Genomic DNA, 19,064 nt, shown 5'->3' with positions numbered 1-19,064 from the left:
TACCCATCTTATTATTATGACTTGGTTCTTATCTCGTTATTATGACTTAGTATGTCATAGTAATCCTTTTTGATAATTCTTACAACACAACAGCTTTCATCTTCATTAATCCAAATGCTTTTTTTTTTTTTTAAATCTTCAGTCAATTTCCTTGAGAAATTCCCTCATTAATTGAAACCTACTTGGTTGTAAAACAGATTCTGATCATTTGTTCTAGAAACAATGTTAAGTGACAGTTGTGGACATTTAATGATTCCAGTTTTATGACCTTTAATGACTACGTTCTCTGTCATGTGTAATCAAGATTCACTGTGTTTGCAGTTACACACCTCACAGCCCAACCACTCAGGTTTAGATTACGTCTGTAGACTTTTTTGTTCACACCATTCCTGACATATCAGGAGACACACTGGAGACAACTGTTGCCACTGTTGGGAGCGGTTGACAGTTAACTATGACAACATTAACTGTGGCACTAATGTTTTCATTAATGAAATCAATCTCATCCATGAAGTAGACAGAGACTTAGACAAACGTGGGCATTTCTTACCCAAATGAACGCATTTCTGACAAATGTTTGTACAATGGAGCATTAAGATCATACTGAAGAAAAAAGAAAGCTTTCAAGAATAAAGTCATAAAATTATGAGAACTAAGTCATAATATCACAACTTTTGTCACTTTTTTCAGTGGTTCATGACTCCATCCAGGGATGGACAGTATTTCTCAGGTGTAATTTGCATTTTATTGTACGTTATTCACTTGACAACCCCACACTGCACCACTTGCTTTTGTGCAATTAAACGTCTACTCACCATTTACTTCAGAATCATTGTATTTATTACACTCGTCAGATATTTACACAGCAACAGTTGGTGTAAAAACACATGTTGTTTACTATACATGGTCAATTTCACATGAAGGGAGTATCCTCAAAAAACAGACATCTGCAAACAAACATGATTACAACAAAACCGTATCTCATCATTAATGACTAGCTATAAATAATGCAATGAATCAAAAAGAGTTAGGGTCACTGTGGGTTTAGTGTGTGTGTGGGTTTAGTGTGTGTGTGTGTGACATTGTGCCGTGGCTGAAAAACACAGACTGAGTGATGGACAGTCGTCATGGATCATTGTCAACATTACTTGATGTGTGATTTGTTGTTGCTGAGTGTCTCTGGTCAGATGTCCCGCCCATATCTCCCCACATATTCATTATCCAGGTTGTTTTGTTTGGATGACCTGCAAACACCTCGGCCTGGGCTGTGGTTTGGATTTCTGTGCATTGTTCAGTGGCTGATGTTGGTTCATTTGTGGCCGGTTTAGAAAGTTTGACTGAGGATTGATAATGTGTTGTGGGAGTAAGTGGTTTGTTGGAGGGAAGAAGTTCACAGGTGGGACAGGGGGGAAAGGGAGGTAGGGAGGCAAGAAAACACTGGGTCTGACGTGGGGTAAGTTCGGAGGCAGAGGTGGCAGGAGAGGTGAGTATGGCAGAGGTGAATAGTTCACTGGAGAGTACGTCAGCGGCACTGTGGGAGGGGGAGGAGGAGGAGGAAGAGGAGGCGGCGGCTCTGAAACACTGTAGGTGTTATCATGAGAAAATGTCTGAAATGTAGCAGTGGTTTCACATTTATCACTGTCCTGAAGAGAATTACTGCTATTATTCTGGACATATTCAACAGTCTTAAGCACCTGAATGGGACGCACCTCTGTTCCATCCATCTGAGCACGACATGAGTCTTTCTTCATGTAACTGTCCCCAGTCAAAGAGCTGAAATTTGATGGGTTTGATGAGGACGATCTACTTCGATATTGTGGAGAAATCGCTCGCCTTGTGTCTCTTTCTCTACTTTTGCCTCGACAGCGAGCCAGGTCAACATCCTTCTTTCCGTATAACCGCTCCTGGATTCGATGGGACATTTGGCCCAGTTCCTCAGAACCCAGATCCAAGCCAATGGCCTGTAGAACATCTTGAATTTGCTTGTGCTTGTGCTCATCTTCAGGCGTTATTGTTTTATTCGCCACCACGGATGGAGACTTGAATCTGCTGTTCGAACCATGGTGGCTTTGTCCTCCGTCACTCCTTTGCAGTGACGTGTCATCAGACAGAGAACGTCCCACTGGGCTGAAGGTCTTGGTCTCACAGTGAGGTCGCCGGGGTCCTTCGCTCTCACTCCACTGGCCGTTGTTTTGGTGGCTTCCTTGTTGCTTCTCATCAGAATCAGGAGACCACAGATGTTGCACCGTGTCCGTGAAAGAACCAGGGGAGTGCGGTGGATTGTTGGCTTCTGGAGACGGACGAGTGACGATCTTGGTGAGCATGGCGACGTTCACGCCCTTGTTGAGCACGTTGAGGAAACGTTGAAATCCCTCATTGGACTTCTGCTCAGGAAGAGTGGGAGTTTGGTTGATGAGGTCACGCTCAAACGACTGATGAGAAACACACCGAAGAAACCAGTTTACAGAGTTATTATCTGCAGAGGATCTGCTTCAACTAAACAACCTGCAGAGAAACTGGCACATCCATAACTCTGAGCTCAGACCTATTGATCTGATACAAGTGCCTATACAGACTACATCTGTCGGTCATTTCCTTGATTAATCGAGGACTCGTTTGGGCCATAAAACGTCCGAAAATCGGCGTTTCCCAAACCTCGAACTGACGATCCACGAACCAAAATGAATCAAAACTCTTGACGATTCATTTAGTGATGGATTCACACCTGGGTCTGTCCTAAGAGAAAGACTACTGTAGAGTTTTAAAAGCCTGGCTTGCATTTCAGACAATTCTGTGAATCATCAAGTAAAACCACCCAGTAAAAGATGCTTAATTTGAAGGTATTGTGGATCTTGATCTAATCAGATTTGATGAAGCCTTTAGAGACACTGCAGACAAGAGAACTCTGTCAAATGTATAAGTGGTATATTTAAAGTTGTGCAGAAAAATATCGGTGTGGCGTACGAGCGACTGACGTGTCCCTCATGTTCATGGTGATTGGAGTGGAACAGGTTTTAAAATCCATCTGTGATGCAGCAGTTTTTGGCCTGTTGAGAATCTCAACATTTGTTTCTTTTTAAAATAAAGAAAGGCTGTGATTCATGTCAAACATGTTTAGTTTGGAAACGTGCTGCTGTGTTTTCTCAAACAATCGAAGTGTATTACCAAAAGAAAACCCAAACCATTTGTAGCAGACTCACATAAAACCACTTGTAACACCCACCTGTCCACAAGGTTCATTTAATGGAAACCTTGCACTACTTTGATGATGATGATGATGATCCTCGTGACGTCTGGAGGGGCTGTCTTCTCTCGCTCCTCCTTTGACAAAATTCTGTATGATAAGTGAAATATGTTTATTAAAACACATGATACCGAAGAGAAAAACAACACAATGTCATAATATCCACCTTACCAACTTAAACACTTAAAAAAAGTCAATAAGTTGCTCTGAAACGCTGGGGGCGTGTCCACTCGAGAAGCCAAACACCATGAACACTGCTGTTCATCAGTGTTTGTATGCAGAGAAATGACGCTCGCCTGCTTTGGTCCCACCTCAAGCGTGAATGCAAGTCCTACTTGCGTGAATAAAGAATATTAACGTGAAATAGGGTTGCACAGCATCGTCAGTATCGGTATCGGCTGGTATTGGCTTTCAAATGTATTATCAGATATCGTCAAAACAGTTTGCTCGCAGTTTAATCACATAAGACGCTTTTCCACGTTCTAGCACGCCTCGGCTTGTCTCAGCTCAACTCTACTGGGTTTGGTATCAGTCACTTCATAGTCCCTCCTCCAAAAGATTTGGTCACAGAATGGTTCAGTACTTCCTGCATGACGGGAGCACAGACACTGAACTGAAATACAAGTGAACGGGTCTCGATCGCCGGCTTTCAGCAGTGCCGTCACTAAATACACCAGACTCCTCTGTTAAATATTGAGATTTTAGACGTTTCCTTGTTGGAGATTAACGCATGTTTTCAGGATTTTTAAGTCTTTTTAACTGATCTACAGTTTTGCTTTGTTGGCTTTGATTCTCATGTCGGACGTCGAGCTCATGACTCTTCCAGTGACGACGCTCTCTGACCAATCAGTGGCCGGCAGACTGTTGACCTGACATTTTAGTATCGCTCACTTGCAACCTCACCAGAGCAAGTACCAATAAAGCAACAGGTACCAGGTACTATCACTAATGGAAAAGGAAAAAACCAGAGTAGAGTTATGTCAAGCCATGCTAGAAATGTATAGTTTGGTTTGGAACAGTAAAGCTCTGCGTGAGGCTTGCGTTACCAACGAGAACAGTACCTTTGTACCCAACACTGAACTGTTTTCTAATAGAATGTGTGAAGAGAATAATCTCTATTAAGATTTGAGGGACTTTTAAGAGTGTGTGTCTCAAACTAAAAAGAGTCATAATTTAGTGTCTTACGTTCATGGAGCTCTCTTGAGATCGTGTCGACCCTTCTGAGCGCTCCCAGCTCCTTTCACGATGATCTCTGTCTTTGTGATATCCAGACGCTGGTCTGTGATCGTCATGCTGTGTTCTGTAGCTGAACTCTTCATGCCTGTGTCTAGAGTCTTGAGAGGTTTTCTTGTATTTGAAATGGTCTTTTTGTGGTAATGAATGTTTGAAATCCTTGGGTTGGTGTGAAAAACCATCTGGTGATTGTCTGTATGTTTTATCCTCAGGTTCACATCTGTATTTGTGATCATCATCATGATCAACAAACCTTCGCCTCTTCTTCTCAGGAGAAGACCCGCGTCTTCTCACTGGGCTCTTTCTGCTCCAGTCTTTACTGTATCGCCTCTGAGGCGAGTCACTGTACTCTCTGCTTCTGTTTCCTCCCTCAGCTCTATCATATTTTTGAAAGGAATCCCGAGGTACATCTCTGTGGGGTTCACGTCTGTCATCCCACTGCCTGGAACTCCTGTCACTGTGCTGCCGCCTGTGACTGTGCTCCGACCTGTTTGAGTACATCGTCTCAGAGCAGCTTCACACACTGAGTAAAGGTCATATAAGCTGCAGGAAAACAAATAAAGCAGAATTAAAATCATGAATATAATGTAAGTAGGGCTGCATTTAATAAAATAGATTGCTCTGTCGCTTAGGTTCTTGATTAATCGTGTACGTAAAAAATGTCAGAAAATGTGGATCGGTGGAACCTGGAAATGATGTTCACGATCAAAATTGCTCGGTTTTTAATGAAAATATTCACATTTAAGAAGCTGAAGAGTCAGATAACTTATTTTAATTATTTCAAAAGCACTCAGTCTAATTAATGGATTATAAAAATACATTTCCTTTAGTATTCGTTGCAGCACCACTTGTAATTGCACTATAGCGCCACTCTAACCTCACGTAAGGTGATCGACGATATCGCCCTCGCTTCATTTACAAAGAACAGATCCATGGTGTGTGTTATTTTACTAAACATTCTAGCAAATACGATGTCAAACTGACCTGAACCCGGCTGCAATGTAAACTTAGCTGCGTCTTTCCTGTGTAAGTCCTGTGTACCTAATAAAGTGACCAGTGGACGTAAACGCGAGTATGTGTGTGCGCACATTCTCGGCGATTCCAGCTACTACAGCTAATACATTCAACTCAATCATCACCATTTAGAGATACAATTATTTATTGTTCTTTTAAACGTGCGACTGTCATCATTAGCCGGTTAACGTTAATAGCAGTTTGCTAGAGGGTCGGTTAAACAGAGGCGAGCTAGTTAGCTTAGCCTTGTAGAAATAATACCAAAGATATTACTTGTTTTTTTGGGTTTTTTATCGCTAACCAGTGTCTTTGGATAAATGACAGGTGACTGCGACACAACACACTTTCACCAAGTTAACGTCTGTGGCTGCACTATTCATTACAAGTGTTCAGTGTAACTAGCTAGTTAGCACTCGTTGGGCAACAAGCAGAAATCTACGTTACCTTTTCCGTTTTCGCGTTATTCTCTTTAAGATGAAACTGGGAGAACATTTCCAAACTGCGTTTGCTAACTCGTACGAATCATAGCAACAACAACAGACCGACGTGCAGTTCGTAAACATTTGCCTTAAAAAAATGTTCCCACTCTGCAGGCAGCGGCCGTGCAACCTCACCACCTCACCACCTCACCGCCGCGCTGTTTCACTGCTCCTCCATCCGATTCAGAGGCTGCCACCTGCTGGACGGAGGGCGCATAGTTCGCCAGTTAGCCAATAAATAAATCATTGAGAATAAGCCTAGAAAATATGAGCGAGAGGAATATGAGGAAGAAAAAAGGTACATTCTGAACAAAACTATTTAAATGGAACAAACTGTTTAAATAAATAACCATGGACAACCATACACGCGCTGAGACCAGGAGGCTTCTATTCGAGCAGTCACCAACTAAAAACCCCATAGAGACTGTGTCTGTCCCACGACCTGAGGTGAATAAATCAATAATGAACAGAAGAGGAGTTAGACTTTCTCATTTAATAAGAATCAATGCCAACTTCACCCCATTCACGCAACAAGCCTCTGGCGCTCTCTCTTGGTCATAGTGGCAAGTGCAAGCAAGTGTGGAAGCGCGCGCACACACACACACACACACACACACACAATATTTCACTCCGTGGGGTGAAGTAATAATGAAAGAGATTCCAAGAAAACCACTTTTAAATGTGGACTATTAAATATAAGATCACTCTCCTTTAAATCTGTTTTAATTAATGATCTAATTACCAACAATCAAATTGATTTATTCTGTGTAACTGAAACTTAGTTACATGAAGAAGATTATGTTAGTTTAAATGAGTCGACTCCACCCACTCATGCTAACACCCATATTCCCAGAAGCTCAGGCCGAGGAGGAGGAGGAGGAGGAGGAGCCATTTTTAATACTAGATTATTAATCAACCCCCAACCCAAACCTGGATATTCATCTTTAGTCTTTCTCATCCTAGTTGGAAAACACAAACTAATTCTGATAGTCACAGTTTATCGTCCACCTGCACCTTATTCAGAGTTCTCTGGATTATCCGAGTTAGTGCTCAAGACAGATAAATTATAATTGTCGGGGATTTCATCATTCATGTAGATGTTGACCGTGATAGTCTCAGCTGTGCATTTAATTCCCTGTTGATTTTATTCAACACGTTAGTAAACCAGCTCAGCCTCCATCTTGTTTTAACGTATGGTTAAACATTTTCCCCCAAAATCCTCTCCTTACTGATCATTATTTACTCACGTTTAATTATACAATGATGAACTACAATAACAAAGAAAAAATACAACTACCTGTCTGTCTGATAATAATACCATGGTTTAACGCCGACACTCACGCTCTTAAACAGGCTTTAAAGAGAAAAGAAAATGGTGTTGAAGATGTTTTGTAGCTTACAAAAGAGCCATACACAAAGCTAGAGCTGCCTATTATTCTTCTCTAATTGAAGAAAATAAGAATAATCACAGCTGTTTGTATCGTCTTTAACATCTCGTTTTATTTTTCTTTACACATATATTTTGCTTTGATCTCATATCTTCTCTTATCTCATCACGGTGGTCAAAAAGCTGACAACACTAACAGTACATTATCTATAATAGTTTGTTATTCCCTACAAGGAGCCAATAAATGTCAACCCAGCTGCAACAACAGAGAATATTAAACAAATTCCATACTTTCATTACAGCTCTGCATCAGCGCCTGTGCAGTCTATACGTCACTATAATGAGGGCCAAAACACTGAGTCTGTGTGTCAGGCATGTGTGATGAGTGAGTGAGTGAGTGAGTGAGTGAGTGAGCGAGGGCCACACAGGGAGAAGGAACACAGTCCTGCAGCCGCAAGGCAAGTCCACCGGAGGGCGCTGCAAGAGTGAACACAGCACTTGTTATAAAGGGGAAAGACACACAGAGAGAATCAGAGAGGACAAAAGGCTGAAGCCAGAGAATGAAAAAATGATTGAATGATATAAAAGAAAGACAAATGACAGGCAGAAAATAACACACACACAAAAAACTTAAGAATAAAAACAAGTCCATGTCCATAAATCAATGGTTGTTAATAATCGACCCCCTTCTTTATCATTATATACACATCTCATGCAAGTACCCCAAAAAATAAGTTAACAGTTAATAAACAAAATATTAATACATGTTCATTTTAAGAAACCAGCACATATTCAACTTTTTTAAATACACCAACTTAGTTAATTTAACTTTAAAAAACTTTAAAAAACTTTAAAAAATTGATTTCGTAGTCAACTAATCAATTAATAAATGAAGAATCGTTTCAGCACTAACAAAAATACTAATTTAGATGCAGCCTTTGTGATTTGATAATTGTGTTTCTATAAACAGCCATGGATTTCATTATCTGATATGGGAACCAGAGACTTTTCACTAATATTGCATCAATTCCAACACTGAATGTCATATTGGCTTAAACTGATCTTCGTCATTTGAACTTCAGATTTGAATTGCTGACATGACACTGTTATACACTGTCCTCGATACAAATAACTCTAAATCTAAAATAAACTAGAATGTTGGCTTCATTTAAACAAAAATACAAATATTTATCAACTCAGAAACTGTGTCATAATATCCTTGTCCAATACAGATGAATATTTTATTGTATATACTTTTTATTCTTCTTAGTATATTGTACCTTAGTTAATATCTTAGTATAGGCTGTGACTCTGTTATGTTCTGTTCTTAATTGGAGTAACTGTAACAAAAGCATGAATACATGAATAAAGTATTTGCGATTCTGATTCTGAGATCTGACTCTTGATTGCTCACAAGCTCCACTTTAGATTTTCCTTATACAGGAAACTTAACTGTCGCACACATACACCGATCACCAATGGTGATGGAGGTTGGCGGCGCCTCCTACCTCCTCACTGGTAGAACTTAAACTCTGTGTCCACGCAGTCGTAAAACAAATCCACCAGTTCATCCTCGGAAATCTCTCCTCTGAGCACGGCTGAAATGTCCCTCAGACACTGACACTCCAGCTCTTTCAGAGTCTCCAAAACAGACGAGCCCTTGTCCTGGAAAAATGAGAGAAATATGACACAGACAACTGTGTGAAGTCGTGCTTGTAAATTTAGAAAAAGAAAAACACACTTTTCCTTGTATGTTATCTATCTTTAACTATGTATGAAAAAGAAACAGCATCCCACTTCTCAGATGCTGATTCAACAGGATGTGTGTAGTGGGGGACGTAATAACAGGAGTCACACACACACACACATGCTATCACTCGCCTCCATTTCCTCTCCACGTTAATCTGGGTTTTTACATAGTCTGACTCTGAAAAACAAAAACAGCAGCCACTCATTTTTATACAAGTGACTCGTTTCATTTGTGTCACGTCTTCTGGTTCTGACCACGTACGACTTTAAGATACCATATTTTTATTTATTTAAAAAGGAAATCATCTTCGACTAAGAAAAACAAACCAAGTATTATTATTAATAATAATAACAATAATAATAATAATAATAATAATAATAGTAAAAGATATTACTACAATTTAAATGTAACAGCTACCATATACTGTATATATTTCTAGATAGATAGAAATATAGGTAGGCAGCTAGTTAAGCTAGGTAGGTAACTAGCTGGGTTGGTGGGTAGCTAGATAAATACGAACCTCCGCTCTTTAAAACTCTGTGGTCTGTGGAACTGCCAGTCAGCAGTGAACAAGACTGACTTCATTGCTTCCTATGCCCACGGCTCTCACTGAGACCTGGATTAAACCTGAAAACTATTTGACCACGGCTGCACATTCTTCCATGCCTAACAAATGGAAATACAAACAACTACTACCCTGCTACTAGTCACCAAGATGGTAGTACCTGCCATCTTGGTCAAAATCTACATGATTGTCATTTATGGTCCACCAGGACAACTGGGTGATGTTCTGGATGAGCTAGACACCCTGCTCTCCTCCATCCCTGAGCATGACTGTCCCATGACTGTCCCATGACTGTCCCATGACTGTCCTCGGTGATATGAACAATCCCTGCTCTTCAGCCTTCCTATCGCTGATGCACTCCTGCAGCGGGTTCAGAGCCCTCCAACTCACAAAGCTGGCAAAGAGCTTGATCTCATTCTAACCAGAGATTGTTCCACAGATACCCTCACGGCCACATCTTTACACTTCTCTGACCACTGACACGGGGCAGTTCAGTGTGGGTCTCCCAGAACAATGTTCTGCTTCTACCCCGCGGTAGAAAGGTTGAGGGTTCGGCAGTTTGTGAATGGGTATTAAAGATGAGTGATAGAAAATGCGCTGCACATAGATCTTTGCTCAATGAATACTACTTGGGTTATTATGTACTACTGTATCTGAATACTGTAATTCTGTAATACAGTAATCTGAATTAATACAAGCTGAAAGTCTTGAACAAGCCTTGTAACAATCCTGCTTTTTCACATTGAATCTGTACTTTTTTTTTTCTTTGAATGTAATTGAAGTTCCAGGTCTTACAGGATCTGCACTGAACAATCACAATCACTGTCACGATCACTGTATTTTGAATTGGTACCCACAGGGTTGGTCTCCATGTTGTTCAGCGCCTCCTGGTGAGCCTTGTACAGGTCATGTCTGCGATCCACCTGGCTCTGAAAGCGAGGCTCCTCCCAGATAGGGTCATCAGGGCCAAACTGTGGGGAGACCACCCTCAACACTGGAGTGGAACAGTCCGAGAAGATAAAAGGCTTGAATATAGACCTAATGTGTGCAGGCGGGGCAGGTTAACAGGGAAAAGAAGAGGAAAGAGAGAAAGGCAGACGAAGAAATTCAGACCCAGAATGTGAGAAAAGCAAAGATGAAGTGGGACAGAATATTAAAGTTTCACCTTCATCATATTATACGCAAGTGTCAGCTTCAAAACATTACAAGCTGTGGCCACTTCCAACAGCCTTGTATTTTGTTTATTTAATCAAAAATAATCCAAATCATTTTCTAAATTGACTGCATGACGTAAAGAAAAGTAGAAAAGAAGCTTTTAATAAAAAGCTCTGCCATTTCATTAAAACAGTTCAAAGATGAGAAAATGAAGAAGAGAAAGAAGAGAAAGAAGAGCAGACTCCTGCTGTGAGGCTGCAGTACCACTGAGAGAGGGAGGGAGGGAGACAGAGAGCAGGAGTGTCGTCCGTGCGTCCTTAAACCTTCAACTGCCACAGAATCGTTGCTTCTCTACATGTTTGTAAAACAAGCGATTTGATACCAGAGCATTTACAACACTGAGGAACAGCAACGTTCAGCTGCTTTGGTCCCCACTAAAGCAGGATTACAACATTACTTAGTAAAGACTTAGCAACATTTTAATCATTCACATTTGCAAGGTGGTAAGTGACATGTTTCCCTGTTCTGAGACAAGTCTTTAGTCTTTAACTGATGAATGGACTCATGAACGTCAATGACTGCAGACAACCCATGTGAATCCTGTGGATGTGGTAGATCAGAGCAGCAACATGGACGTGCAGCTGACACAACCATGCTAATTACATCAACAATGTACAGAATCTCAGAGGAATGTTCCCAGGATCGTATGGAATCCCTGTGAAGGGTATCTGAGACTGTTCTGAGAACAAAAGAAAAAACCTAACAGGTATTACAGTGGTGTTGTTAAGAAAGTGCTTTCTCAGTATCAGGTTAATATAATCTGGACTGAAGTCAAATGGAGTTTATTCAGGGACAAACCTGGATGGGTCTGGGGTGGCAGTGAAGAAGTGGATGCAGGGCCGGCTGCAGTCTCTGGGCAAGACAGACACCATGCTGCCTGTGGTGCAGAAACCTCCAGAGTCCATGCAGATGCCACTGGGCTTGTCCCTCAGAATAGACATCATCACTTCAGCTGTCACCGAGCCTGAGACCAACAAAGTGAAAGATGTTTTTGATCATCTTTTACCAAACCGGCCTATTTTCACCCTGATTGACTGTAGGTCCAAAGGCATGCTGGGAAACCACCACCCTCACCTTCATGTTGTTGCATCAGCTCTGTGCCTCCCTTATAACGTTTCTTGGCCAGCTCCATCCTCGCTGGAGGGTCCTGGAGGCTGAACACCTGAGAGAAGTTAAACTCTGTCTCGCCGTCCCACCAGCCCTCACGCTGGGCCACACGCCGAACATCTGGATGCTCTGCAGAGATCTCAGTGCCAATGGTCAGTTGGTTAGAGATGTTTTTCACGCCCTCTGAAAGGAGCAGGAAGCTATTAGCATATGAACAACCCGAGTTTGCAAAAACAAAAACATCAAACATAAATTCACAAGTCATGTATTTAATGTCTAACGTATATATTACGAAACAACTGTTGCAACTCTGTAACTCAAGGTGTGATCAGTCTCTTTCGGTTTGTTGTTATCTGTTGGCATAAGCTGATTATTATTTATCATTTTTTTAAATCCATTTTTCTTCTCAGAAACTTGAAAACTGTTATTAGGTCACTAAAACCTAAAAAAATGATGATGAACTGTTCATTTAATCTTTAGTGTTGTTCAACAATGTTTGTATTATTTGGTCCCATTAAACAGAGATCAAATCTTTAATCGGCCTAACCGCACTAACCCGTATTGGTCGACCTCACATTCAAACACTCCACCACCATCATATTCACTACTACTGCGTTTTCTGAGAGCTCAGAGTTCAGGGCGTCCACTTCCACTTCTGCTTGAATGCAACCCTGAGATAAACAGGTGGGAACAAGCCACGTTACTAGGGGGCAGCCTATGGCCAAGTGTAAAGGGAACTTGGCTTGTAACCGGAGGGTTGCTGGTTTAGGTTCCCACCCGGTGAAAAGGGATGGGGTACCCTTGAACAAGTTACCCAATCCCCAGGAAGGTTTCTAGTAGAGGATGAGTTAAAATGCAGAGAAGGGATTAATACAATAATACAAATATGTTCAATTAGAAAAAGTAAATGCGCCAATCTGAAGCTCCAGGTTCACTTCCAAACAAAGTTCATTCTTTGGCTACAAAAGGCTTCAAAGAAAGAGATACACAATCCTTGGGAATCACATGGTATCTCACAATACCAAGGCGGGGCAAGGCAAGGCGGGGCGGGGCAGGGCGGGGCGAGCCGGTGGAAAAACGCCATAAGTTCCTTTACAACTTTTTTATTAGTGATGCTCGAGTATTGCATATTGCACCTTTAAGCAACGGGTTGTAAGTTAAACAAACAGACGTTTAGGATTAATATATATAATATTAAGAATATGAACAGTTCAGCTCCCACAGAGTCATATTTCACCCTCTGTGCTCACCTGTGACCTTCTGTGCCACCCACAGCTTCCCTGCTGTCTCTAAGACCCAGGCCTCGTTACGGTCCACCAGAAGAAAAGTGCTGTGGTAGCTGAAAGGGTTCGGATCCTCCTTGCACTGTCCGCCCTGCTGGTGCTGCTCCAGGAGGCCGGTGATCGCAGTCAGCGCTGCCCAGGCACTGTCACCACGCTCCAGCCCCAGTCTGACGATCAAAAGCCAAACAGAGAAACCTCAGAGTGTAACGTTCTGATCTCTGAAAGGCAGCACTTGTGTTTGGATACATCTTTAGTAACTTTAGTAACAAGTTCTTCTTCTTATTCAATGATATTGTGTTATTTGATCATTTTAGTGGTAGATGGCTGCCAGTGTTCACACACACACACTGTTGACACCGGCTGAGTGTGTGTCTCATCAGTCCATAAAACTTTGTCTCAGACTTTTTGAGACTCGTCTCTTTACTTTTTGGTCTTCGTGTTCTTCATGCTAATGAGTGCTTAGCATGTTCTGCTGCAGCCTCTGTGTGTTAGTTCATGACGTCTTCTGTGACACCTTCACTCCTGCCCTCTGGAGGTTGCTGCTGATGTCACTAACAGTTGTTTTAGGCTCTTTGTTTACAGCTCTCACAAAGTTCCTGATGTTTTCTCGGTCTACCTGTTGGACACCAGGGGTTGCTTTCTTCTTCAGGACGTTCCAAATGCTTGTACTGGCTGTGGCTAATGTTTGTGCCACGGCTGTGATTGATTTCTTCTCTCTTGTGGTTCATCCACAGACAGCTCTCTGGTTTTCATGTTGCTTCCACTTCTAAATGCACTCAGCACATGAAAAACTTAGTGTAGACATTCAGGGATATTTATTGTTTGAATAAACCATGTAATATGACACACCTGTCAGTCACATGTTCCAATACTTTTGCTCACATGAAAAATGTGTGGGTCCAAACAAAAGTGTTATCTTCTATGTTGATGTAAAAACTGAAATGTTTTCAGTCTATGGCAAAAATAAAGGAAGGCCTCACTGTCCTAATGCTACAGGAGGACACTGTGCTGTATGTAAGTGACAGAGACACACAATTATACTAAAGCAATATTCAAACAATATATAAAATGCATCTATGCAGAATACATCTATCTAGATAGACAGGGCTACATAATGTCAACAAAATCAAAGATCCCATGACATTGTGGACCCCACTTCATGAGCCTGATAGTTGTTGGTGACAGAGTCGTGGAGCTCACCTGACCAGGTCCATCCCCAGCAGAGCGTCTCCAGAGGCGACAGGCTCTCGCGTCCACACCGCCTCGTTCCCGATGCAGACTCCCTGGTCATTGGCTCCCATCTCTGCGCCCCACATCCATGCAGGTTTACTGAGGATGACGGCGTGAGTCTGTTCCACCTGACCAATCTCCATGTATGTGCACTGCAGGTACAAGAAAATATCACAGAGCAGGAACAAGGAGCCAAAGAGAGACGATATGTGGATGAAAATGATCAAATTCATCATATCTCCATATGTTCACTATCTATAAATTTCATTGAAGAAACCAATTTTTTTTTATTATACCCACAGATCATGTGAAGCACAGTGAGCTTAAAGATTAATGTGACAGAATAAGAGCCTGAACAAAAGGCTTTCCCTCAATTATTAACAAGAAGCTCTGTTTACACATGCACAGTCTCTGTGGAATCATTTCAGACTGGACATGCATCAACACTGTCAGCAAACACATGACTGAAGCTCTGATGTTTACTGGCAGAAACAAATGCTGAGTGGAGGAGGAGTCCACATCTGCAGCAACATACAGTCTCATCATTGGCTGTGACTACTTATTTCATGCCCAGTAAAAATACTATTGTGTGTGTTGCAGTGTTAACTTTGCCTGGTGCAGGTTACCTGCAGCATGGAGCCTGCAGCGTGAGCTGCTGCAGGGTAGTAGGCCACTTCCTGCACCTCATCCCGAGGACGGTCAGAGTTCTTCCCAAAAATCACATGGTCGTCACGACAACCAGGGGGCAGAGAAACAAAGCAGTCACATGACATGGGAGGCTCTGCCATCCTATGACAAACAAAACATCTCTGAGGTTTGTGGCGGACAATAACAAGTCATTAGACTAATGGTACACAGCTGATAGTAATCTAGTCTATCAGAAATATGACAACAGCTGTCCTTAAAGATTTAAGAGGTAACCCTGTTTTATTAGGTTTCCCTGTTCACCTGCTTCTAAACAAACATGTAATCAGCCAATCACATGACAGAAACTGAACATGGTCAAGACGAGCTGCTGGAGTTCAGAGAAGCAGACTGACTTTGATTGTGGCATGGCAAGATATGTCAGAAACGTAGAGTAGAGAGAATGGTCCGGAAAACAGAGAAAATAAACGGTAAATGGAAGTTCTGTGGGCGGAAAATGGAAAAATGACCAGACAGGTTCAAAATGATAGAAAGCCAAGTTACTTTTCCCTTAAGTTTCCCCTTAACCTTAACTGCTGAAAATCTAAATGCTAACTTGTGACTCCAATACTAATTAACTTCAATATCTAGTTTAGTTTTCAATGTGTAAGCAAGCACTGCAGGGTCTGGAATGATGAAAACTCCATACTTCTTTAAATTGTAAGGATATTGTTGATTACTCCATCTCTGTGGATTTAAAGTACGCAAAACTGTCACAGATCAGAACTTTGACTGTTCTTGAGAATCAGAAACAAACACAGACATTCTGACCAAGATCAGTCAATAAAGAAGTCAACTTTGCACAAACATGACCACAGATACTGTCCTTTAAAAAACACACACAGACTCACAACTACAACACACACTGTTAACCCTCACTCACACACAGACTCACAACTACAACACACAGAGTTAACCCTCTCACACACACACACAGACTCACAACTACAACACACACTGTTAACCCTCACACACACACAGACTCACAACTACAACACACACTGTTAACCCTCACACACACACAGACTCACAACTACAACACACACTGTTAACCCTCACTCACACACAGACTCACAACTACAACACACACAGAGTTAACCCTCTCTCTCTCACACACACACACACTGTTAACCCTCACACACACACAGACTCACAACACACACTGTTAACCCTCACACACACACAGACTCACAACACACACTGTTAACCCTCACACACACACAGACTCACAACTACAACACACCGTTAACCCTCACACACACACACACACACACACAGATTCACAACACACACTGTTAACCCTCACACACACACAGACTCACAACACACAGACTGTTAACCCTCACACACACACAGACTCACAACTACAACACACAGAGTTAACCCTCTCACACACACACAGAGAGAGACTCACAGTTGTCCCCAGGTTGTGTTAAACAGACTTCATTGACTATCATTGACTGTATAAACGTGTAACTTGATCAAAGAAGTCAAACCATGACTTTAACCACTGACTTACGTCATGTTTATTCTGAATAAACTGTGATTGTGTTAGTGTTTGAGTGTACAGCAGCAGCTTCCTCCTTCAGCCGGTTCTCTGCTCTGTTGGTCCCCGTCACAGGGATTAGAGGACACAGTGTTGTTGTGCAGGACACTTTACTGACTGTAATCTTCACTAATCTCACTGCCACGCTCTCCTCGATTATTGTTCTCCTCTCATTAATCGCTTTTAATCGGAAAATAACGTAAAAACTGCGGCTTTTGCTCGACACTCCGAGCTCACGAGGCCTCAGTGAGCGGGAAGCAGCCGCCGTCACTGCTCGTTTGTTTCCGGAGCAGAGACGACGCCTCTTCCGAAGAGGCTCTTCGTGTCACTCCGCCTTTTACTGCGCGCTGAGTCGATGGTTTGAAGTTATGAAGGATTAAAGTAGAGCTACACAGTGTGTGTGTGTGTGTGTGTGTGTGTGTGTTTACCTTGTTTATGTCCACAGTGAGAGGACAGCCGCCAGGGAGCAGATCCAGGGTCACGTGACAGAGAAATCCAGAGGTCTGTATTTAAAGGTCTCGTCTCGTCTGACCACAGTACAGCTCACTGTCTCACTGACTGAGTCCACACCTGTCTGTGTCCCTGCTGTCTGTCTGTGTGCGTACACAACACCACCTGATGCTCTGAAATCATCATCATCATCATCATCACCATCGTCCTTTATTTAAAGCTGTAGTACATCACTTCCAAACATAAACACATTTATGTTCCATTCAGACTCACACAATGTAATCCACGCCACTCTGACGTGTTTCTCAGTGAGTACGTAGATGTGAACCGTGCCGTAGTCTGACTAACTTATGACGCGTTTCCACCGGCGCTACCAGTCGACCTGGTACCAGGTCCTGGTACCAGGTCGACTGTGCTAGTGGAAACGCTACTTAAACCGCGCCGTGGCGAGGCGAGTAGAGCCGGTGGAAATACGCCATATGACAGGTAATCAGACAACTTGCCGAGTGTGGAGGACAAAATCGACTTATGATCCATGTACATGTGACTTCTGTAGGTGGCGCTGTATCTCTCTATAAGCTAGTGCGTACTGAATCACTGTTTCCTACAAAGAGTGAATGGTGAGTCTGCATGTTAATCAGATTAGATTGAGCATGGCTCTTGTGGTTGCCATGTTGTCCAAGGAGAGACGCCACCGTATGATTTCCTGCAGTTTATGGGTGCATGCACACAACGCCAAGTCCGACTCCAGTCCGGCTCCAGTCCGGCTCCAGTGCGACTCCAGTCTGACTAAGCATATACATGCAGGGGTAATTGGACTATGAATCGTGTTATCCAGGTATGTTAGTCCAACTAAGACTAATAGTTGAGCAGATGAGCAAAAAAATTGTTCACATCTGGAAAGAAGCATCAAAATTTGACTGAACGTACCTCTTGGGTCATTCTTCTGAAAAATCCCATTAGCCACGTACATTTCAAAATGGCGGACATTTTTAAAGACGGCTGCCATTTCCAACCGTCTTTCACATCACAATGTTATTTCCTCGGCCAATTTCAGTGATTTTGGTAAAATTTCTAATTTATAAATCAGAAATCCTTTTTATATCTCTTCCTGCCATTTACTCTTTAAAATAATGTATAAAATATGCAAAAACACAGCATTATTCCAGCAAAACGTCTATTACAAAAGTACAAAAATGGTCAATTTATTTGCTCATGAGGAGCTGAATCCTTTGCTTACTACTGTACATATCATTTGTACAGCATGGCATACATCAAACAATCAAAGGTCTATAATGTGAATAAACATTAACATTTTCCAATCAACAGTTGTGTTAGAATATAGAATCACCTAAACCCTGCTCTAACTAACATAGATCAACTTTCTTGGTCCATCCCCAGCGAGTAGGACTTTGTGTTTCTGGTTGACAAACTAATGATTGACCCCATATGCAACCTGCCTGATACATGTTGGAGTAGAGCAGCTTGAGTTGGAGGGATGGCTTCTTATGGCCTCTGCTTCCCAGCAAACATGTCTAACCTTGCATCATCAACACCATCAGCTGTCCTGGATCTGTCATACATCATGACCACAAGGGCTGAGTTTGCTGAAAGCATCAGAAACCTCAGTACAAACATCCCACGTTTGCCATGCAGCCTTCTGCCTTTACCACGGAAGGCTGACACAACATCATGGAAGAGGAGAATGCCTTTGCTCTTCTGCCATCCAATAGACAAAAAGAATTCATGGTTGGGAATCCACCTCAGATCCAAGCCTTGGCCAAAGGCAACCCTCCTCTACTGCCTGCCTGGCCTATTCTAGTGTCAGCTTGCTCATGACTGCAGGGGGCCACCTGGTGACTGCTCACAGCACCATC

The 19,064-nt window shown here is 42.2% G+C and overlaps 2 protein-coding genes across 4 annotated transcripts; both read right to left on the bottom strand.

Annotated features, from left to right (window-relative positions):
• Positions 1–817: 817 nt before the first annotated feature.
• LOC131467669 (cyclin-dependent kinase 12-like) lies at positions 818–7,327 on the bottom strand. Of its 2 annotated transcripts, none has more exons than XM_058641700.1 (4): positions 5,936–7,327; positions 4,430–5,020; positions 3,224–3,334; positions 818–2,432 (listed from the first exon to the last, which is right to left on the bottom strand). In XM_058641700.1, exons 2-4 carry the CDS (start codon positions 4,976–4,978, stop codon positions 1,218–1,220), a joined length of 1,875 nt encoding a protein of 624 aa, XP_058497683.1. In that variant the 5' UTR covers positions 4,979–5,020; positions 5,936–7,327; the 3' UTR covers positions 818–1,217. The 2 variants fall into 2 exon arrangements, with proteins under 2 accessions (XP_058497683.1, XP_058497684.1); XM_058641701.1 differs by having other exon boundaries at positions 818–2,384.
• A 130-nt stretch (positions 7,328–7,457) lies between these two features.
• On the bottom strand, positions 7,458–17,350 carry scrn2 (secernin 2). Of its 2 annotated transcripts, none has more exons than XM_058641704.1 (9): positions 17,166–17,350; positions 15,140–15,296; positions 14,478–14,665; positions 13,245–13,444; positions 11,962–12,177; positions 11,686–11,851; positions 10,530–10,710; positions 8,866–9,022; positions 7,458–7,834 (listed from the first exon to the last, which is right to left on the bottom strand). In XM_058641704.1, exons 2-8 carry the CDS (start codon positions 15,293–15,295, stop codon positions 8,870–8,872), a joined length of 1,260 nt encoding a protein of 419 aa, XP_058497687.1. In that variant the 5' UTR covers position 15,296; positions 17,166–17,350; the 3' UTR covers positions 7,458–7,834; positions 8,866–8,869. The 2 variants fall into 2 exon arrangements, with proteins under 2 accessions (XP_058497687.1, XP_058497685.1); XM_058641702.1 differs by lacking the exon at positions 17,166–17,350 and adding an exon at positions 16,711–17,112.
• Positions 17,351–19,064: the final 1,714 nt, after the last annotated feature.

The sequence above is a fragment of the Solea solea genome, chromosome 10, assembly GCF_958295425.1.
Source record: "Solea solea chromosome 10, fSolSol10.1, whole genome shotgun sequence".
In the NCBI taxonomy this organism is placed as follows: Eukaryota; Metazoa; Chordata; class Actinopteri; order Pleuronectiformes; family Soleidae; genus Solea; species Solea solea.
This window is presented reverse-complemented; position numbering and strand designations above follow the sequence as displayed.